This window comes from Vipera ursinii, assembly GCF_947247035.1.
Source record: "Vipera ursinii genome assembly, chromosome: 3".
NCBI classification, from domain to species: Eukaryota; Metazoa; Chordata; class Lepidosauria; order Squamata; family Viperidae; genus Vipera; species Vipera ursinii.
The window spans coordinates 164,578,135-164,601,696 of record NC_139516.1 but is presented as its reverse complement, the minus strand read 5'-3'; the positions used below and the strand labels follow the sequence as shown (position 1 = coordinate 164,601,696).

At 43.9% G+C, this 23,562-nt stretch overlaps 1 protein-coding gene across 1 annotated transcript in view; it reads left to right on the top strand.

Moving 5' to 3' along the window:
• The first annotated feature begins 14,110 nt into the window (after positions 1-14,110).
• SMCHD1 (structural maintenance of chromosomes flexible hinge domain containing 1) overlaps positions 14,111-23,562 on the top strand; it is a 90,112-nt gene continuing 80,660 nt past the window's right edge. Inside the window, exons 1-2 of the mRNA XM_083360311.1 lie at positions 14,111-14,312; positions 21,668-21,743. Of these exons, the coding sequence (XP_083216437.1) occupies positions 14,148-14,312; positions 21,668-21,743 (241 nt within the window). The 5' untranslated portion in view covers positions 14,111-14,147. The remainder of the gene's footprint in view (positions 14,313-21,667; positions 21,744-23,562) is intronic.

Sequence of the window (23,562 nt, the reverse complement as noted above, 5' to 3'; positions counted from 1 at the left end):
ATCCCGAATTGATTTTTTAACTAACCTTACATGTACTTCTTTTGGGAGGTTGTGCCTTCTCGCATAATTAGTTTGGACCCTGTATGTTTCATCAATTTCCGCCAGCATTTCCTCCTTCCCTACACCGAGTGCCTTTGCCATCAGTTCTGCCATCATGACCAACAGATCTTCCCCTCTTTTTTCTTGAACGTTCTGGAAGCGTAGATAATGAGCAGCCTTTTCTGCTTCCAGAAAAATGACTGTTGTTTCTAATTCCTTATTAGCCTGAAGGAGTGTTTCATTTAAATCATCTACTCTCTTTTCCTCTTTTTCCATTCTAGCTTCCATATCTTGAAATCTTTGTTCATTTTTGACTAATTGCTGTTGAATCCCTTCAAATTTATCATCTATCGCTTGGATTTTCCCCTTTAATTCACCAGTGTCGTTTCTTATTTGGCCTATTTCTCTCTTCATCTCCTCGTGGTTTTTGGCCATTGCCTCGTGTAGGTTTTGCAAAAGGGCATGTAAATCTTTAAAGGAATTCGAGTTAGATCTTTCCCTTTGCAGCATATCCTCTATAGATTTCTGATTGGAGGGACTTGAGGACATCCCCTGTCCCTGTGCTGCTGCCTTTTTGCCAGCGCTAGGCTTAGTTGCTCCCGAGATACTTGTCATGTTTCCCCAATTTTAACAGCGTTTTATCAATGTATAATACCCTGAGTCTTATATAAACCTTTTAACTCTATGACAAAAGATATATAAAACAGTTACCACCAGATACTTATTACCAACTAAGCAATTTATATAATAAAATTCTATAGTATGAATATAATCAAAGTCACGTTCTTCTTCTTTTTCCCCCCCCCCCGTTTCCGGCGCAGAGATTGGCACCTTTTCCGTCTTCCTCTGCTGTCAAAGACCAGTAGGTGTCCCACTAAACAAACCTCCAGTTACTAAATTGCTATATCAAATGGCCGCCCGTGACAAGTAGAGTAGAATTTCAAAAGTTTCAAAAGTTCACAAATTCAAAATTTACCAGGATAGACCAGACTAGACCAAGCTGATCGCTTTCCACGCCCGACAATCCAGAGTTCAGTCTCTAAGGCTCCAAAGCTCAGACTTTGACTTGTTGTAGCTTTTCTCCAGCTAGAATACAGTCATATAGTCTTCGGCTTTCTTTCCCTTGCTGTTTTTGCCAAACGCCTCCCTCAAGACTTCTATCGCCGCTTATTCCCTCTCCGTGAGGCTCCCACTTCGAACCAGTACCTCTTTCACAAGCGCTTCCTATTTAATATTCGGATACTCTCTCCGTCAGCTCCGCTCTACCGTTGTCCCGCTGCTTACGTGCTAGCTCCGTCCCTCTGTCAGATCTTCATGTCGGCCATTACTGGCCTCCTTCTCCCCGGTTCGCTCGCATCAGACTTTCTCCGGATCTTCAACACGAACTGCCGCTCATGAAGGTTCTCCGGGCTGCCTGCAACTTCGGATGTCCCTACAGGACCTCCTGAAGCTCCGAAAAGCCCCCGCGAACACTGGGTGAGAGGTTGTGCGAGGAGAGAGCTCCGTTCACACAGCCGCCCGCTCTGACAGTTGGCTCCGCCCCCTACAGTGTTGGCTTTTTTGACAGCGGCAGCACACTGCTGGCTCATATTTAAGTGATTGTCCACTAGGACGGCTCCCCAACCCCCAGTCCATGCACCGATCCCAGACTGCAGCAAGCCAACAACTAGTCCACACAAGCAAGCCCTACCTGTGGGATGCAAGCAGCACACAAAACCACACACTCTGGTCCACGGAAAACTTTTCCATGGAACCAGTCCCTAGTGCCCAAAAGGTTGGGAACCTCTGCACTAGGACTGAGATCTGTCTCACAGTTACTACTATTGAGCAAGGTACCACCTATACTGTACCTGTGCATTTGGTTTTTCTTGCCTAATGTAGAACCTTACTTTTTTCACCATTGAATTTCATTTTGTTAGATAGCGCCCAATGTTCAAGTCTGTCAATGTTCAAGTCTGTTACGATCCTTCTGTATCGTAAGCCAATATTTTGCACTGTTGGCTATTCCTGCCAGCTTGGTGTCATCTGCAAATGTGATCAGTTCCCCATCTATCCCCTCATGCAAATCATTGATGATGTTGAAGAGCACTGGGTCCTGAACAGCACTGCCCCCCCCCTCTACACACTTCCCTCCATGTAGATGCAGTTCCATTGAGGACCACACGCTGAGTACAGCCAATCAGCCAGTTACAAATCCATCTGGTGGTGATGTTGCCTAACCCACATTTTTCTACCTTATCAAGTAGTAGGTTGTGGTCTGCTTTATTAAACGCCTTATTGAAGTCCAAGTAAATTATGTCTACAGCATTCCTCTGGTCCACTAATTTTGTCACCTGGTCAAAGAATGCAATAAGATTTGTCTGACATCTGTTTTTGACAACCCGTGTTGGCTTTTAGTTATGACTGTTTGCCTCTAGGTGTTCGTTGATTATCTATAATTCATTGCTTGATTATCTTTTCCAGAATCTTCCTAAGTATTGAGGTCAGGCTGATAGGTCTGTAGTTTCCTGGATCCATTTTTTGAAGATGGGAACTACATCAGCTCTTTTCCAGTCCTCTGGTAGTTCTCTAGTGTTCCAGGATCTTTGAAAGATATAGTTCAATGGTTCTGAGATCATATCTGCCAGTTCCTTGAGAACCTTGGAGTGTAATCCATCTGGTCCTGGTGATTTGAACTCGTCTAGGCTGGACAGGTGCTAACTTACCATTTTCTTGTCTAAACGTTTCTAATCTGTTTTTTATGGTACTGTTTTTAATAGGTTGGACTGTTTTTTCTCTTTGTGTAAAGACGGATGCAAAAAATGAGTTTAGTAGTTCTGCTTTCTCCGATGCTTGTCACCTTTTTGCGACTTTCTCCCTGTCTCATTAATGCTGCAAACATTGACACTCCCACTAATGGACCAATCATTTCCTTAACTTTTTTCTTGCTTTTTACATTTTGAAAGAAGCTTTTTTTTTTTGTTATTTTTGACTTTTGTCACAAGCCTTAGTTCATTTTGAGCTTTAGCTTTCCTTATTTCATGTTTGCAGGCTCCGGCTATTTGCTGATATTCTGCTTTAGTTATGTACCCCTCTTTCTACTTTTTATACTTGTCTTTTTTGTCTTTCAATTTATCAGAGTTCTTTGTTTCTTTTTAGAGCTGTTATTTTTCTTCTTTGTTGGTATTGTAGTAGACTGGGCTTTTATAATCTCACTTCAAAATTTCCTAATCTTGAGCTGTTTTCTCCTTGAGGATTCTCAACCATGGAATCCTTCCCAAGCTCTCTCTAAGTTTATTGAAATTAGCTCTCTTAATGGTCTATATTCCACAAGTTCTTAAGGCAAGAATTGAGGAAGATTGTTCTGAACCAGCCCTCTTCTCGCACCCCTAATCAAAAGAAGAGTCTGGAAAGCGTCCAAGACCAAAAGGCTTCTGCCAAGTTTTAATTACACTGTTACAAAAATACAAGAGCTTGACTTCTCAAACGGAAAAGTTGCTTTCAGCAACCAGCCCCTCCCCAAACACTTCTTTTATAGAGAGCTCAGGGCGTGGTCTCCCTGTGCCTCCTCCCGAGGAGTCCCATAGCCTTTCTTTGTTTGTCCCTGCTCGTCTGCCTCCTGCGTCGGGCGTCCTTGAACAGGGCCAGCTGTGGGTCATCATCCTCCGCACTCTCGGGCTCACACAGCTGAGAAGAAGTTCCCGGCTGAGGACTCTGCAAAGCCTCCAAATCATCATCAGCCGGTTCGTTTCCCTCCTCCCCCACATCTGAGTCCTCCGATACATCGGACCCGGCTGTCGGACCCACAGGCTGGCCCTGAGTCACAACACTATCCCGCACCGCAGGGCCCTTCCCCCGGGTCTGCCGATCCGGATGCGGTCGGGATGGGAACTGTTCGTGAAAAGCAGTCACCAACGCAGGGGCATGAACGGCGGTCGCGTCTTCCCATGTGAAGTCCTCCGGCCCGTACCCTTTCCACTCGATCAGGTACTGGAAGCGACCTTTCAGCCAGCGGGAATCCCTGATGCTGGCGACCTCGTACTCGGGGGGGCTGTCGCCATCACGAGGTCCTGATGGGGGAGGTTCCGCTTGGCGAAGTGGACAAGCCGGTTGTTCGGGGACCAACAAGGACCGATGGAAGACGGGGTGTACGCGCAGGGAACGTGGCAGAGTTAAACGATAGGCGGCCGGGTTGATGACGGCCTCGACTGGGAACGGTCCAAGGTAACGGTGGTCCAGCTTCCTCGCCGGCCGAGTGGATGGTAGGTTCCTGGTGGACAACCAGACCCGATCCCCCACCGATAATGGAGGCGTATCCCTTCTCGACCGATCGGCGAACCTCTTGTAGTCGGCCTTGGCCTTCTCCAGCTGCCGTCGCACCAATCGATGGATCGCCTGTAACTCCGCCATGAATTCGTTCGCTGCCGGCTCCGGTGAGTCCACGGGAGAAAGGGGGAAAAACCGAGGGTGATAACCCACATTGGCCAAGAACGGTGTCATCTGCGTGGAGGTGTGCTGCGAGTTGTTAAAGGCAAACTCAGCTATGGCCAAATAGTCCACCCAATTGTCCTGCTGCAGGTTAACGTAGCAGCGCAGATACTGCTCCAAAATGCCGATGACCTTCTCGGTACCCCCGTCGGTCTGAGGATGATGCGCGGACGAGAGGCAAACCTTAATGTCCAACGCCCGCATCAACTCCTGCCAGAAGCGGGCTGTAAACTGGGCCCCCCTATCGGAGACGACTCTATCGGGAAGGCCGTGCAGCCGGAACACCTGTTGGATGAACATGCGACTAGTGGCGCGAGCTGACGGTAAGCCGCGACAGGGGATGAAGTGCGCCATCTTGGTCAACATGTCCACCACCACAAACACTGTCGTGAAGCCGGAGGATGGGGGTAGATCCGTCAGAAAGTCCATGGACACAGCCCCCCAGGGTCTCTTGGGCGTTGGCAAAGGCTGCAGTAAACCAGGCGGGGCCCCTGTCGCTGACTTGGCCTGCCTGCATGGGACGCAGGAGGTGACATAAGACTGGACATCGTGTCGGACTCGGGGCCACCAGAATGTACGGGAGACCAGGTTCAGAGTCTTGAACAGGCCAAAATGCCCCGCAGCCGGGTTATCATGACATTGGCTGAGGACGAGTCCCCTGAGTGGCCCTCCTGGAACATAGAGCCGGTCACGATAATAAAGGAGTCCATCCGTGACCGACCAAGGCGAATCTGGCCCCACCTCTTCCTTCCGCTGAGCCACCCACGCCTCCTGCTGCTGCGCCTCCCGGATCCGAGCCCGTATATCCACCGGCTCCCGCACCGCAGCAAAAGACTCGACGGGGATCACGGTCCTGGGCGGAAGCTTGTCTTCCACTCGGGTGTACTCGGGCTTCCTGGACAGAGCATCCGCTCTCTGGTTGTGCCCGCTTGGTATGTACCGCACCCGGAAGTCAAACCTCGCAAAGAAGAGGGACCACCGGATCTGGCGTTGGTTCAAATTCCGAGCGGTCTGCAGGCTTTCCAGATTCTTGTGGTCCGTCCGGACCTCGATTTGATGCCGCGCCCCCTCCAGATGATGCCTCCAAGCCTCGAACGCCGCCTTGATGGCCAGCAGCTCCTTCTCCCAGATGGTATAGTTGCGCTCCGAGGGATTCAATTTCCGTGAGTGATACGCGCAAGGGAAAAGGGTACCGTTGGGCGTCGCTGCCTGGAGTAACACGGCCCCAATGGCAATGTCGGAGGCGTCCGCCTCCACGACAAATGGCCGTTGCGGGTCAGGATGCTTCAAGATGGGCTCCTTCATGAAGGCGTCCTTCAAAGCTTGGAACGCCTGTTGTTCGGGGGCGTTCCACTGGAACCGAGTCTTCTTCTGCAGGAGCCGGGTGAGGGGGGCTGTCAAGGCAGCAAAGCCAGGGATGAATGTCCGATAGTAGTTGGCAAATCCAAGAAGTCGCTGAATATCCTTCACGCGACGCGGGGGTTGCCAACTCTGCAACGACTCAACTTTACTCGGTTCCATGGCGATGCCCTCAGGAGAAATGCGGTGACCCAAGAAATCAATGGTCACCTGGTAGAACTGGCACTTCTCCAACTTGGCAAACAGCCGATGTTTCCGGAGGTGCTGCAGGACCTGACGGAGATGCTGATGATGCGCTTCACGCGACGGGGAGTAAATCAGGATGTCGTCCAGGTAAATCACAACAAACTGGTCCAACAGATCCCGAAAGATGTCATTCATAAAATGCTGAAACACAGCGGGGGCGTTGGTCAGGCCAAACGGCATCACCGTGTACTCGAAATGTCCATAGCGAGTACCAAACGCCGTCTTCCACTCATCACCCGGCCGAACCCTGACGAGGTTGTAAGCTCCACGCAGGTCCAGTTTCGTGAAGATCTTAGCCTCCCGGAGTCGGTCCAAGAGCTCGGGGATGAGGGGCAGCGGGTAGCGGTTACGCACCGTGATAGCGTTGAGTTTCCGGTAGTCACAGCAAAGCCGTAACTCGCCCGACTTCTTTTTGACGAAGAGCACGGGCGCAGACACTGGCGAGGACGAGGGCCGGATGAAACCACGAGCCAAGTTCTTTGTCAGGAAGTCCCGCAATGCAGCCAACTCGGGCTCCGACATGGAGTACAAACGCCCCACTGGGAGAGGCGCATCAGGGACTAGGTCAATGGAGCAGTCGTAGGGCCTGTGCGGGGGTAATTGGTCCGCCTCTGACTCGCTGAACACGTCAGCAAAGTCGGACAGTTCGGGAGGCAAGGAAACCCCTGGGGATCCCTCCACCTGGCCGGCACAGATATGGCGGGTGTGGTCCACGCACTGCAAACTTGGGAAGGTGACCAAGTTCTGAGACCAATAGATCTGTGGATCATGCGCCCGGAGCCACGCCAGTCCCAAGACCACGGGGAAGTGCAGATCCGAAGTGACGTAGAACTGAATGGCCTCCACATGGGTACTGATGGCCATACACACGGGTTGCGTGGCGGCCGTGATAGGCCCGGACAGGAGCACTCGACCATCGATGGTCTCCACAAGCATGGGCGGATCCACTGGACACTGGGGAACAGCCCATTTGGCCACAAAGGCCGAATCCATAAAGTTAGTGGTAGCCCCAGAGTCAATCAAGGCATGGACCGGAATCCCCTCTGGCTTGCCAGGGAGGATCAGTCGTGCCTCCAAAATCAAATGCCGCGGAGGTTCACAGGCACCGTCGGAACGGCGTCGCTCGGCGTGATCGTTGTGGGTCGCCCGATCTGTCACACCGTCTAGATCGGGCTCGGGCCGTTTCCCGATAGCAAAGCAGGGGACTTTCTCGGGGCAGGCTTGGTCACTGACGCCCGCTGACGCTTCTTCGGGCAAGAAGCAGCCAAATGTCCAGGGTCCCCACAGTAAAAACACAACCCCTCCGATCGTCGTCTGTCCATTTCCGTCACCGATAGACGGGACCTGGCGGCACCCAGCTCCATTGGCTCCTCCCTCTGGACTGGGGGCTCACGCACAACAGGGGCGGCAGGGGTCTGTGGGGTGGCACGGCGACTCTTACGCTGCTGCAGCCGGGCATCGATCCGCAGACAAAGATGGATCAGCCCATTCAGGTCTGAGGGAATGTCCACGCGAGCCAGCTCATCCAACATCTCCTCTGACAAGCCATCCTGAAAGGCATCCACGAGCGCAGCCTCATTCCAGGCGGAATCCTGGCTAAGCAGCCGGAAATCGCTGATATAGGCCTGTAGAGGGCGCTGACCCTGCCTCAAAGCTTTCAGGCGTCGGGTGGCCGTCTGCGCCTTAATCGGGTCCTCGTACATGAGGCGCATATGGTCACAAAACCCCCCAAAGTTATCCAACAAAGGGCTAGGCTGTGCCAACAGAGGCGTGCCCCAACGAGCTGCATCTCCCGACAGAAGGCTCAACACAAATCCCACCTTATCTCGGTCAGTGGGGAAATCAGCTGCTCTCACGCTGATATAAAGCTGGCATTGTCCCAGGAAGGCAGGAAACAGTTCTGGATTACCAGCAAATTTATCCGGCATAGCTATCTGACATTTCCTCCTGGGTGGGGGGGCAGCATGTACCTGAGCCTGCAGTTGTGCCACCTGAGTGGCCAGCAAGGTGAGTTGCTGGTTGAGCTGGGCATGCTCGGCAAGAAGCTGCTCCATCGTAGTATTAAGGGGTGGGTGGCTGAAAGCAAACTGTTCTGAACCAGCCCTCTTCTCGCACCCCTAATCAAAAGAAGAGTCTGGAAAGCGTCCAAGACCAAAAGGCTTCTGCCAAGTTTTAATTACACTGTTACAAAAATACAAGAGCTTGACTTCTCAAACGGAAAAGTTGCTTTCAGCAACCAGCCCCTCCCCAAACACTTCTTTTATAGAGAGCTCAGGGCGTGGTCTCCCTGTGCCTCCTCCCGAGGAGTCCCATAGCCTTTCTTTGTTTGTCCCTGCTCGTCTGCCTCCTGCGTCGGGCGTCCTTGAACAGGGCCAGCTGTGGGTCATCATCCTCCGCACTCTCGGGCTCACACAGCTGAGAAGAGGTTCCCGGCTGAGGACTCTGCAAAGCCTCCAAATCATCATCAGCCGGTTCGTTTCCCTCCTCCCCCACATCTGAGTCCTCCGATACATCGGACCCGGCTGTCGGACCCACAGGCTGGCCCTGAGTCACAACAAAGATAAACCCATGTTATTGTAGAGTGAGACAATTCATCTCATGGCCACAACACTGAAGTTCATGCTGAATGCTGCCCAGTATGCAAATTGCAAAAAATATGGCCATGAACACTATTTTTCAAATCAATTAAATTCTTACAGGAAAACGTGTGACACAGCTCTATTCTTACCTACTGAAAAATCTACTTGGGTTAGTTATATTTCAAAAAAATCTCAGCAGAAAATATGTTTTCAATTAAAATACTTCCTTTGGATTCCTCACCCAAGAGATTACAAAACCAAAAGATAAACAAAAAAATATCTTTTAAATATTTTGTTAAATTAGTACATCATATGTGGGTATTTGTTTTTAATATTTTTATTTTAACAAAAATGATTTCTGTAAGTGCTAGCACTCCAAATTTAGTACAACCACAAAATATCTGGCATACTATTTTGTGGTTTTCTGCCAAACAGAACAAAGCAACTATCTTTTCCTGATGTTTATGTTGGCACATAGAAATAGCTGCTAGGTGCCAAAAAATGCACCCAGAAGTTAGTAAGTTTCCTATTTCCACATTATTTCATTAAGTTTAAACCAACAACAGAAGAAACAAGATTGTCCTTGCTGCTGAATTAGAAAATGTTTGAAAAATACAATCTAATCATAACCCACAAAACTGTTCAGTCGCAGTGAATAAAGCAGAAACACTCAAAACGAACTTTTTTGGAAGAAGCACATTTTGTTTCATACCTGGAACATTTCAAAGAGCTGTTAATAGATGAAACCCACATCCTTTATGGGCAGTGGTTTATATCTATTGGATAAAGTATAATCTCTCAATGAATCTATCAAAGAATGGTGATGGATAACAACTACAAGAAACTGAAACTTGTGTCCTGTCCTATTAGTTTAAGAAATGTGTAGTCTGCTATGAACAAAAATTGAGTCAGCTGACTTACTAATGCAAAACAAATATAGAAATATTACACTTACAATTATATCTCCATGGATTTTCAATATCTAGGAAGATATTCAAGATGCCTTTGGTTTAAATGGGCGGGAAAGGGAAATAATACTGCAAATGAATTATATGTTGTATAAATGGTGTCAGTGGAAACTTTGGGGACCATATTTAGATTTATGATGAATTACTAGGATTTCAAGATTCAACTCAAAAAGTTGTAAGCCACATTTACCCAAAGCATGAAGAGAGCTTCATTAGTTGAACTTGACAGGACTGGAGACTGAAAGCCTGATGGACTTCAGATAAATTTACATAATGCAGAAGGATATATGAATGTAACTGTAATAAAGCCCATTAAATCAGGGGTCCCCAACCCCCGGTCCATGGACCGACACCGGTGGGCTCCACAAACAACCAAAGCTCCATCCTTGGGATGCAGGCAGTATTCAAAACCACACCCCCTCTGATCCGTGGGAAAACTTCTCCATGGCACTGGTCCCTGGTGCTTAAAAGGTTTGGGACTTCTGCATTAAATCACTCGGTTAAAGTTCAGAAAGGAAATTGGCTTGAGATTCATTTTCAATCTACAATTTTGCTCAAAGTAAGGGAACTAAATGGATGGAATCAGCTAGTGATGAGACTTATATTAATGTTAAACAGTTCAGTGAAGGTGTTGACACTCCATTTGCTCTAAAAGAAAAGCTGACAACATGTTGGGGATAATAAACATTAAAAATAGAGTTGCCAATAAAATACCCTTATCTAAACTGGTGCTAGAATATATAGAACAGAAGTCCCCAACCTTTTGGGTACCAGGGACCAGTTCCAGGGAGAGAGATTTTTCTATAAACTGGGGGGTGCGTGGTTTTGTGTGCTGCCTGCATCTCGTGGATGGGGCTTTGCTTGTTTGTGCGGCCCGGTACTGGTCCATGAACCGAGGGTTGGGGACCCCTGATACAGAATATTGTGTGCAGTTTTGGTTATCATATCTCAAAAATCATAAACTAGAGCATCAAAAGATCTAGAGGAGGGCAACTAAAATGAGTGGCTGGACCAATTTCCTACAAGAAAATGTTATCACATTTGGGCTTTTTGGTCTAGAAAGGAGATGAACAAGAGGGGACATGACTGAAATGTACAATCTTATGTATGGTGTGCATTAAGTGGATGAGAAACTATTTTCCCTTCCCCAGAATACTAGAATCATGGCTAAAACTGAATACTGGAAGACTGTAGAGACAAAGGGGCAAACATTACAAAACATGTAACTAAACTTTGGAATTTGCTACCATCAGCTTGTCTGGTTTAAAAAAAAGAAGTGTTGGTAGCATAACTGCCTTTGAAGGCAATTTGCTAGAGAAGAGTTTACTTGTGCAATTGGTTGGCCACTGTGAGAACAGATTGTACCCTAGATGGGCAGGAGTCCAAGCTAATGTTCTGGTAAACCTTTATGTATTACTACTAAACAATTCTGGAGAAAGGATGAAGCGAATGTTAGCTAGAGGACAAATGTTTCAGTGGACATCAGGAAAAAACATCTAAAAATGAAACCTATTCAACAATGGAACAAAATGCCTTAAAAGTAGTGGACTCTCCTGGAGGTGAGATATTTAAACAGAGCCTGCATGACCATTTGTCAGAGATGCAATAGTTGTGGAGTCCTGCATTAGGCAGAGGGTCAATCAATCAACAGTGGGTTGATCAATATTTTTTGCTGAATTTGCCACAGTATTAAAGTCTTTTCTATTCACCATATGGGGAATAGAGTATATATACTTTCCCTAGTATTATGGTATCAATGCTATTGGATTCATTACATAAATCATATATTTACTGAGGTTTTGTCTTTTTAAACATGCTATGTTGCATTCTGTTAATAAAGCTAACAAAATGTGGGAAGTCAGCCCCCAGAGAAGGAAATATTAAAAGGGCAGAAAAATATATTTCCTCAAAGTATCTTAAAGAGACAGATAAGCATGCCCAGTTTTTTCTTAATATCTCCAAGTCTCCCTCCCCCAAGCAGAAACCAGCTCTGTAGAAATGCAGATGTAAACCATTAAGGAAAGTTGAAACTATAAGATTAAGAAGACAAAGAGACCTAAAATCTACATACCCCACCCAAACTCTTAAGACAGGACATAATAGGATTAACCCACAGATGCCAAAGGAGCACACTCAGACTCGGGTCCGGTCAAAATACATGACATAGGAAATACAAAGACTCATACGGGAACAGGAAACAACCTCAAGAGCCCCAGAGGGTATAGAAATCCACTCTCTACATGTGCTCGCTCGCACTCCTCTTCCAGAGCCATCTTACTGTCTGCCTCTCCTCTTCAATAAACTTTTTAAAGCTATTAGAAAGATTTTTCTAAAGCAGTCACCATGTTGTTTATTCCCAGCTCAGACTGAACCAAGATGAAGACTTTTCCTTCAACAATTTGACACCCCAGATGGGACTCCAAGCTAACCTCTCCAATGGACTGAGACTGGTAAGCCCCATCTTGCCGGCAGCAGACCCCTTGTGTCTGTGGATGTGTTTCCCAGGCCTTGCCCATGTGGAGCCAGGGTAGTAAAGGGAGTTTGGGGTTTGAGCTCAAGGGTTGATTTGGAAAGAAGGTGAAGATGAGTACTTCTAAATTTTAATTTTAAAGCCCAGGGGAGTGAGAGAAATGTGTGTATGTTTCTGTGTGTTGAGTGAGAATAACCTTTTCCCAATCACAGTTAGGAAAGGCTCCCTCTGGCCTTTCCTAACCACAGAAAGGATCTGTTCAAGTGGCAGACCCTGGAAAGGATGGGGGTTTGGCCAGAGAGCAAGACCTTTTGTTAGGGAAAGGGAGAGGCTGTGTGCAAATGGAATGAGAGAATTGGATTTGGACAACCAGCTGGTAAGGCCCTGTAAGCAAAGCCCATCTGTAGGAGGGGCTCATACTAATGCACAAAGCATAGGTCCTCCCAGACTGAGTCTGAAAACTGAAGGCAGGTGAGGAAGAAGGAGGTGCCTGTACCTGTTGGAGCTGAAAGCACCAGGTCCTCCCCAGACCCCTTTTTGGTTGGAAAGGCGAGGGGGGAGTGTCCCCAAGGTAGGAGGGGCCCATACTTCGTTAGGGAACTGAAATCCTCCTAGGTATTTTTTGTCTGTGTGCCCAAAAACTGATGGCGGGGCGGCAGGGATAGTGTCGCTAAGAGTGGCTGGGCAGTGCCGCTAGGACCCGACTAAGCCGATTGAACCCCACATCATAAGGGGAACATGGGTAGCTGTAGTTCAAGGGTCGGAATTAGGACACCCATTGGAGATATGCTCGAGGCATGGGACGAGAGGTGAAGAATGGGCTTTGCTCAGGGCTTTGCTGGGAAACCAATTTGGCTAAATAAAGGCACTTAAAGGGAAAATAAGAAACTGATTCTCTCTCTGTGTCCTTCTATGCAACCATGTGGTATGTTTAAGATCTGTGCCTTCCCTAATTTATGGTGGTAATGGCCAGGATGTGTAAAACAAAGACTTCCGTTTCCCTTTTCTGTTCTTTTCCTTGTCTTTGTTTGTATATGTGTGTCTATGTCTTTCTGTGTGAGGTAAATGTGACTGTTAATTATCTCTAATCCAAAGAGAATTTTTTAAAAAAAATCTGCTAGAGATTCTGCTTAAAATAAGCCATCAAAAGAAAATTTCCTCATTCTGTTTGTCTGGCCAACAGAGTGAAGAAAAATGTTTTTTTCTTCTTCCTTTGTCTCTGTACTCTTAAGAACAGCCCAAAATTAGCAGGAGGGAATGTTTTAAGTTCATCTGCTGGAAAAGTTTCACTCTTGCATTTACTGTATATGTTGTAAATGGGATTTATCTGTCTATCCTTTTCCTGAAACATGAGGTGTGTCTAGCTACAAGAGCCTCCTGAAGCTTAAGTTTGCTTGTGTAGGGAAATAATCTTCTTAAGTTACTTTTCTTATCCTATCACTAATTGGTGAAACTACTATGAAACTAATCCTGGAACATATAAGCATTTTTAATCTCTAAATAATGTGGTCTATTTTAGAATAAATGCTAAAGGTAGATTCTCCTGTCCCCGGCAAATTGCACACCTTAAAATATTAGGCTTTTAAAATTATTTGGAGCGGCGGGGAAACGAAGAAACGAAAGAGATCGCAGAAGTTTCGATTTTTTTTTTTTTTTGGCCGAAAACAGTGGTTGGAGAGGAGAAACAGCTGTTTTGTTCCGGAGTGAAACTTGCGGGAAAGTTTCACTCCGGAACAAAACAGCTGTTTCTCCTCTCCAACCACTGTTTTCGCCCCCCCCCCCCAAAAAAATCGAAACTCCTGCGATCGCTTTCGTTTCTTCTTTTCCCCGCCGCTCATCTTCCTTTTCGCCTCGCCCGTTTAGTTTGAGCTGCCCTCCTTCGCTCCTCCCACTCTCCCCCCCCGTTTTCCGATATTATGCAGGCCGCGCCTCTTTGTCCCCAGCGGGCACCCCCCCGTCCCTCTCCTCTGATGAAACGAAACAATCTGCTGCGTTCCTCCAGTAGCGCGGCCGGCGAGGATGGCGGACGAGGGCGCAACATGGCAGCGGCCGAAGAAAAACACCGACGGCGCAATCCTCAATGTCTTCGTTTACGACCGGCGTCGGGACCAGTCAAATGGCGCCGCAAAAGTCCTTCAGTGTCATCAGGAAAACTATGGGGGTTTCCGTAAGGCCGTCCTCCAGGTAACGTTAAGGGAGGGAGGCGAATTAAAATGCGCCGTCGTTCGTGAAGCTGCGCCTCTGGTTTCGCCGGCGGCGTCCTCCCCACCCTCGCGCTTCTTTTCTTCTGCCCGCTTGCCCGGGCCACGCAGCGCACCGGGAAGCAGAATAGGAGCCTTTGGAAAGGGACAGCGAACGGTCAAGCTAGAAAGCCGGCGGTAGCAGAAAGAATATGCGAAGCTGCTGTGTATTTTCTTTTCCTGGATCCCAGTAATGACTTAAGAAACAGTTAAATAAATTTGAAATACCGTATGCTTCCTGCGAGCTATTAGGCTGCTTAGGTTGGGTGTGTGCGTGTAGGGGGGGTGTTGGGGAGGGGGGGAAATCGTTGTATTGATTGCATAATCATCGGTATTTTTTCCATCACGTGATAATAAAATTTGTTCTCCTTACGCTCTTAATAGTAAAAGTAATAATTTAAAACAGCTGACATGCAAATGTCAATTTAAAAACTCCGTTTGGTTACAGCCCAACTCAGCTGTCGTAGCATAAGCCGTATATGTATTTAAACGTTTACTCACTCGTGGTAAAACTGGTTCAGTAAATTCCTAAATGTAAGGAAGCAGATTCAGTCTCTACACTGTAAAAAAACTAAAATGAAATCTTCCTGCAGATTGAGTGTATAGGTCTTGTATCTGTGCAGTTTTACAGAATATGAATATGTGAATATGACTTATGCAGACGCTTGGATACCTAAGTGAGTCAGGCTTTTGTAACATGTCTTTTGGCAGAATTTTTCTGGGAGATGACTTTGAGTTTAGTATTGAGTCAATTAAGTCCCCGCAGTTTTCTTTTTCTTGGCAAGAAGTGATTTGTCACTGCCTTCTTCCTAGGACTGAGAGGGAATGATTGGCCAAAATTACTCAGCTGACTTTGTGCCTGAGGCAGGAATAGAACTCACGGTTTCTAGCTTGATTTGTAGTTTCTTGTTTCTAGCTTGGTTCCTTAACTGCTACAGCAAACTGGCTCTCTTGTTGACAGAAATAATAGTTCCCGTATGTTTCTGACAGCCAACTAACAATACTTTTTCTTCTGCAATTTTCAGCATAGTTTTATAATTGTAATCATAATCTGGGTAATTTTAGTGTTTTAATATTTTAATTATTTTTACTTTTTTATTGAAAAGTTTTACAGTACATTTTAAAAAAAAACCTTCCCCCCACCTCCCCATAGAGCCCACCCTTTCCTCCCCCCCCCCCACTTCCCAGAGCTGAATACAGGCTATTGCCCCTAACAAACTTGTACTAAAATATGCTAACTATCTAGGAATACACTTTAAATCCTAGCGCACTTTAACTCCCATTAAACATAGCTAAATAATAATACATCTTGTTGAATTCTAATATTCATATGCTAAATGAAACTTTTTAGTCCCATATTTATTCTGAATGTAATCAATCCATCTTCTCCATTCCGAAATGTATCTTTGTTGCAAGTGGTCTTTCAAATAAGCTGAAATTTTTGCCATTTCTGCTAGGTTCGAAACTCTTCTATAGTAGGCACATCCTCCTTCGTCCAATATTGCGATACCAAAAGTCTTGCTGCTGTTATTAAATTCCACATCAATTTAATTTCTATAACAGTACAGTCTGTAATAATACCCAACAGAAATAACTGCGGAGAAAACCTTATCTTTTTCTTAAATATCTTCTGCATATTCCACCAAATTTTAATCCAAAAAGCTTTAACTTTTTTGCAAGTCCACCATATATGATAGTACGTTGCATCGTCACAACCGAACCTCCAACATTTAGGTTGATAATTTGGATACATATATGCTAATTTTTGGGATCTAAATGCCATCTATAAAATATTTTATAAAAGTTCTCTCTTAAGTTTTGTGCCTGTGTAAATTTTACATTTCTGACCCAGATGTTTCCCCAAGTATGCATCATTATTGGCTCCTGAATATTCTGGGCCCATTTTATCATACAGTCCTTAACAAATTCCATTTCTGAACCTATTTCTAACAATGCGTTATATATCCTTCTTACATGCGCTTGACTTTGATCTCTAATTTGTTTTACCAAATTTTCATCAGTTATTGAAATACCAATTTTCCGATCTTCTTTCCATCTAGCTTGTATCTGCCCATACTGAAACCAAGTTTGTACTATCATGGCAAACTCCATGTCTCTATATTGTTTCATTACCACCTCATCATCAATCTTATCCATTTTATTCTCAGCTTCACACATTTTAGCTTCCAGTATCAAGTTACTTTTGTTAACTTCCTCCACGCATTCATCCAAACGCTCAATACAAACTGCCAACCCCTGAAATGCCAGTAAAATATCCCCTCTTATTTCCTTATTTTTCTCATTAATGAGCTCCGCCATTTGCTCAGATTGAAGTTTTAAGGCCTCTTGTAAATCTTTTAATGTTAGTGTTGGTGGGGGTGCTGCGGGGGATGGCATCAAAGTTTGAAGTGCAGATTGTTGTTGAACTGGTGATGCCCCTGCACTTCTGGAAACGGGAGCTCTAGGCAGTTTAGAAGCCATTTTAACACCCATTAACTTTCGTTTCTCACTTTCACTTTTCCACCAATCCTTATAAGAAAGTCGCGATTTAGCTTAGAAATCCAAGTTGCAACTTTGTTACTTCCCTTTTAAATCTCCAAATCTTTTAAATCTCTTTTATACCAGCTTCAAATGTTTTAAAAAGAGTCTTTTACAGCTTTTAGAGACCCACTTTCTGTCTTCCTCCTTGGACTTTTTTTTCTCTTCCCGTTTTCTCTAAAAATTCATTCTGGTGCCATCTTCCTTTCTTTTAAAGTAAACTTTGGAGAAGAAAAAAAAAGTAGCACCCCAGAGTTAAAGATCATATACTTGCTATTTCAAAATTACCCTGCTCAGCTCTGCCTGCGTCCGAGTAATCCAAAGTTCAGTATTGAATGCAGGGATGGTTACAGCGTCCTGCTCTGTTCTAAAGCCTTAAAACAGGAGTCCCCGAGTCCGGAGTTAAATTCAGGCTCCGATGGAGCTCTCACCCTTCAGCCCCTAGATTAATCATTCTGGGGGTCTAGGGGAGCTCTGCCTCTACCTGAATGCTCACCCTCCCCTCTTCTCCCGAGGGGGGTTTCCCAAACCGCAAAACAGCTGATTGTCGCTGTTTTCGCGATTTAAACAGTCAAAATAACCATCAACGGAGCCTTGCCACCCAGAAGTCATTTTTACTTATTTTATAACTTACCGTATTTTCCGGCATATAAGACGACGGGGCGTATAAGACGACCCCCTACATTTCCTGTTAAATTATAGGGTTTGGGCTATACTCGCCGTATAAGACTACCCCTCTTGCAACGCACACCAAATAAAAATTAAAAAACATCAGATTTGATTTTAATATGGTAATTTTAATTCAAATGCTTATGACATGCAGGTGCTTAGTAGGAAAACTGTCACTTATAAACATAAGGCTGTTTGTCATCAAACATGTAAACATAAAACAGTGCAAGTGGATTAAACTATAATAATAATGATGATGAAGAAGAAGAAGAAGAAGAAGAAGAAGAAGAAGAAGAAGAAGAAGAAGAAGTAGTTGGAGGGGACCTTGGAGGTCATCTAGTCCAACCCCCTGCTAAGGCAGGAAACCCTATACCATTTCAGACAAATGGCTGTCCAGTCTCTTCTTAAAAACTTCCAGTGTTGGAGCATTCACCACTTCTGGAGGCAGGTTGTTCCACTGGTTAATTGTTCTAACTGTCAGGAAGTTTCTCCTTAGTTCTAGGTTGCTTTTCTCCTTGACTAATTTCCATCCATTGCTTCTTGTCCTGCTTTCAGGTGCTTTGGAGAATAGCTTGGCTCCCTCTGCTTTGTGGCAGCCCCTGAGATATTGGATCACTGCTATCATGTCACCCCTCACCCTTCTCTTCGTTAAGCTACACATACCCAATTTCAGCAACCATTCCCTATTTTCCTAATTCACTTTTTCACTTTTCCTAATTCACTCTAAAGCTTTCCCTGCGCAGAGCCTTAAATAAAACCAGCTGCCTGCAATTAGTGCAGATTCGCATCCCACCAGGCTCAAGGTTGACTCAGCCTTCCATCCTTCCAAGGTAGGTGAAATGAGGACCCAGATTGTTGGGGGCAATAAGCTGACTTTGTAATAATGCTGCTTGGGGGGGGGTGAAAGCCCTAATAAACAGGCATATACAGGGAGTGCAGAATTATTAGGCAAATGAGTATTTTGACCACATCATCCTCTTTATGCATGTTGTCTTACTCCAAGCTGTATAGGCTCGAAAGCCTACTACCAATTAAGCATATTAGGTGATGTGCATCTCTGTAATGAGAAGGGGTGTGGTCTAATGACATCAACACCCTGTATCAGGTGTGCATAATTATTAGGCAACTTCCTTTCCTTTGGCAAAATGGGTCAAAAGAAGGACTTGACAGGCTCAGAAAAGTCAAAAATAGTGAGATATCTTGCAGAGGGATGCAGCACTCTTAAAATTGGAAAGCTTCTGAAGCGTGATCATCGAACAATCAAGCGTTTCATTCAAAATAGTCAACAGGGTCGCAAGAAGCGTGTGGAGAAACCAAGGCGCAAAATAACTGCCCATGAACTGAGAAAAGTCAAGCGTGCAGCTGCCAAGATGCCACTTGCCACCAGTTTGGCCATATTTCAGAGCTGCAACATCACTGGAGTGCCCAAAAGCACAAGGTGTGCAATACTCAGAGACATGGCCAAGGTAAGAAAGGCTGAAAGACGACCACCACTGAACAAGACACACAAGCTGAAACGTCAAGACTGGGCCAAGAAATATCTCAAGACTGATTTTTCTAAGGTTTTATGGACTGATGAAATGAGAGTGAGTCTTGATGGGCCAGATGGATGGGCCCGTGGCTGGATTGGTAAAGGGCAGAGAGCTCCAGTCCGACTCAGACGCCAGCAAGGTGGAGGTGGAGTATTGGTTTGGGCTGGTATCATCAAAGATGAGCTTGTGGGGCCTTTTTGGGTTGAGGATGGAGTCAAGCTCAACTCCCAGTCCTACTGCCAGTTTCTGGAAGACACCTTCTTCAAGCAGTGGTACAGGAAGAAGTCTGCATCCTTCAAGAAAAACATGATTTTCATGCAGGACAATGCTCCATCACACGCGTCCAAGTACTCCACAGTGTGGCTGGCAAGAAAGGGTATAAAAGAAGGAAATCTAATGACATGGCCTCCTTGTTCACCTGATCTGAACCCCATTGAGAACCTGTGGTCCATCATCAAATGTGAGATTTACAAGGAGGGAAAATAGTACACCTCTCTGAACAGTGTCTGGGAGGCTGTGGTTGCTGCTGCACGCAATGTTGATGGTGAACAGATCAAAACACTGACAGAATCCATGGATGGCAGGCTTTTGAGTGTCCTTGCAAAGAAAGGTGGCTATATTGGTCACTGATTTGTTTTTGTTATGTTTTTGAATGTCAGAAATGTATATTTGTGAATGTTGAGATGTTATATTGGTTTCACTGGTAAAAATAAATAATTGAAATGGGTATATATTTGTTTTTTGTTAAGTTGCCTAATAATTATGCACAGTAATAGTCACCTGCACACACAGATATCCCCCTAAAATAGCTATAACTAAAAACAAACTAAAAACTACTTCCAAAAATATTCAGCTTTGATATTAATGAGTTTTTTGGGTTCATTGAGAACATGGTTGTTGTTCAATAATAAAATTAATCCTCAAAAATACAACTTGCCTAATAATTCTGCACTCCCTGTACACAGAATGAAGGCTATTGCTAAGCACATTGATTTGTGCTTTAAATTGTAAGCCACCCTAAGTCTTCGGAGAAGGGCAGGATATAAATGGGATTTAAAAAAAAAAAAGACCAAATGGGAGATCCGCTCCAGGTTTTCCAGCCAGCCCGCCCAGTTCCTGAGTCAAATGTGTCCTTAGAGCTAAGCCGCTGCTCTGGCTGCTGCCTTCCCCACCTGCCTTTCAAGTTGGGATATACTACAGCTGCTCTTCAACTTTAGAAGGAAAGATGCCCAGACCCCAGCCTGTAAAATATCACAGACTGCAGCTTTTTCTCCAGTTGGTCCCGCTTTCCCTGCGCAGACTAAATGGTTTTCCAGCCAGCCCTGTCCCTAAATTTTCAGCACCCGGCGTATAAGACGACCCCTGACTTTGGAGAAGATTTTCATGGGTTAAAAATTAGCCTTATACACCGGAAACTACGGTATTTTATAGTGTGGAAAACGAAAATATTGGCTATTGTTCTTATATGCAAAGTTTAGGCCCAGGAGAACTAAATCAGGCCTCAGGAAAAAGTATTGAACCAAAGTTCGTGCTATACTCCGTTTTACAATCCGAAAGACCTATTTGTAATCAAAACTGCAAATGTACTTTACTTAATATGATTTTGCTAAGCTTGCTTGTTTCAAATATATTTAGAACGTAAGGACTGGAACTGTAAGAAATAGGGAACTGAAAGTAGCTGATGGATGTGGGTTCTAATGCTTGTGGAGTGCAAGGCTTCGATGAGCGTGGCGGGTGATAGCGTGGCTGATTATTTTTGTGTTGCTCCAATTGAACTGTTGTTGTTTGGTGTTGGTGTGTGTAGACTTTAAGGATTTGGGATTGTGGTGTTTGACTGCCAGCTGGTGTTCATGGATCCTGGTTTTTCATTGATGTGATGTTTGTCCCACATGTTGCAACAGAGCACAGTTGATTTTGTAGATTACATACTTACATAGTTTCTTTCATTCATCTGTAATTTCTCTAATTTGCCATAATAGTTATCTAATGTGGGTTTCAAATATATTGATCTCCAGGAGATAGTAATAACTATGAGAGTTGCATCATCAGCATACAGTAGCAATAACTATTGATGTTTCTTCCTTCAATTTTAAAATCATGCTTATTTTGTAGTCCAGTTTTTCTTAATATATATTCAGAGTATAGATTGAATAAATAAAGAGAAAGCATACAGTCTTGTCCCACTTCTTTGCCTGGAGTCAAATGTTTTGTCATTTTCTATCTAGATTCTGACTTGTCCTTTGTGTAGATTTCTACAGAATAATGAAATGTTCTGGAATTTCTATATTCCTGAGGATATTCCATAGCTTGACATATAGTCAGTTCAATCAAAAGCTTTTCTATAATCAAAGAAGCTTACATTGACTTTTTTTTGGATATTAGTTATAAATAACCAGAAGATCTGTCTCTGTAGAATCTGAGTCTTAAGCCAAAGAAATCTGAAAAGCTGTTACAGGAAATATTTATTGGATCAGGATTCCAACAAGATATTCTTTAATGTTTTTAAATACCTGAACCCCAATCTATCTATTAATCTTAGAGATTTACCTTGTACTTATAGGTATTTGGTATTTCCTCCAGAGAAACCTTTGTTATCACAACAACTGCTAGAAAAGAAATAACAAGTGAAAACTTTGGTAAGTATGCTGTATTTATATGACAAATCAATTTTACACCAAGGTACTATGAATTAAATATTAAAGTTCTGCTATTATGTTTCATCACTGTTTGTCTTGGAACAACTACTATTTTTCTTAAAATATTGTTTTGGTTTTGAACTTAAAAACACTAAGAATATGGAACATGATCAGGATTTCAAAACATTTCATAATCATGGTATGAGAATTGAAAATTAGATTTTTTTTAAAAAAATCTCAGTATGTGCATTGACAGGAATGGTTTGGGATGCAAATAAAGCTTTTATGAGAGGATATTATGCAATATCATAATTCAAAATGAGATTTAAAAAATGACAAATTCCCAAAGAAATTAAATGTTTCTTTATCAAATTAAACTTTTACAACAATAGTTGCTAATGTTAACAGTAAAAGAATGGAAATAAAAATGAATTATGCAAAGCAAAAAAACCTGAATTTGCAAATAAACCAGGGAAACTATTAGCATATCGTTTAGAAAAGAAAAAGATATTGTAACTTCAACTGGGAGATACTCTGTTAATGGATAACATGGCAATACGAAACATATTTCATCAGGATTGATTTTAGAGTCTGAGACTTGGAAAGACACAAATATAGGATTAATAACTAAGAAAGATAAGCTTTCATTAGGCCAGGAATTATAGACCAATATCATTAATAATGGTTATAAATTGTTTAAATGATTTTAGTGGATGGTCTAAAAATAACTTTACAAGAATTTATTCAAGGCTCAAGATAAATTTTTATTTTAAAGATAATGTTAGAATTATGTTTGATATTCTAGAATAGCATAGTGAAAATTGCCAATTAAAATCCAGATAAAATAGTATTTTTCTCCTGGCTTTTTTTAAAAATGTAGAAGAGTACAAAAGTAATCTTGATAAAAGAATGCAATAATTATTAAAAGAAAATAAAAGACATTTCAGTTTTGGGAAAAAGAGAAAATAACCAAAAGTATTTCAGTCAAAAGTAATAAGAGAGGTCAGACTGATAGCCTGGTAAGCTTTCACAACTGGTTTATACCCAAGAATAGAGTAGCATTCCTGAAATCCGTGCTGTGTTTTCTGACCTTGCCTACAGTATCTTGAAGAGGTGACAAAGGTTAAGTAAAACAGTTTACTATAAAGTCCTACACTTTAAAAAAAACACTTCCAAAACTGCTCAAGAAAAGAACAATATACAGATATCCTTCACTTACCAACCTCAACTGAAACTATCTTCAATAACCTATGTAGTGTAAAATGGATTATTACACACTTGACTTTTAGCATCAGTTTCTCAGTTCCAGCTTCAATTATTAAATGAATCACCGCTGGTTGTTAAGCATGACATCCTGTGACTGCGACGTGAGATTTCCTGCCAGCTTTTCCCCATTGACAGTGCTTCCTCTGAAGGTCACAAATGGAGATCATGTTAACCTGGGATGTTGCAACCTCCATAAATGTGTACTGGATGCCATTCACCAAAATCATGATCATATGTCAGCCAAAACTTCAAAGACCAATTGCACATTATATCTGTTTTTCCAGTGTTGTAATTCACAACAATCACTGAATGAATGGTCAGGAATAAGGACTATCAGCATAATTAAAAATCTGCCTTGTTTTGAACCAGCCAACCTTCTACATGCTAAGCAAATATCACAGCCACAGTGCTATGCAAACTCTATTATTAATGGGAGGTATAGAAAATACCAGAGTGGGTGGTAAGCATTGGCTTAGATTGAAGGGCCCGTCCTTCTGACAAAAAAGCAGGTGAATTGCAGAGATCAGCCTAGTAGCTGAAGGGCTCATCCCAA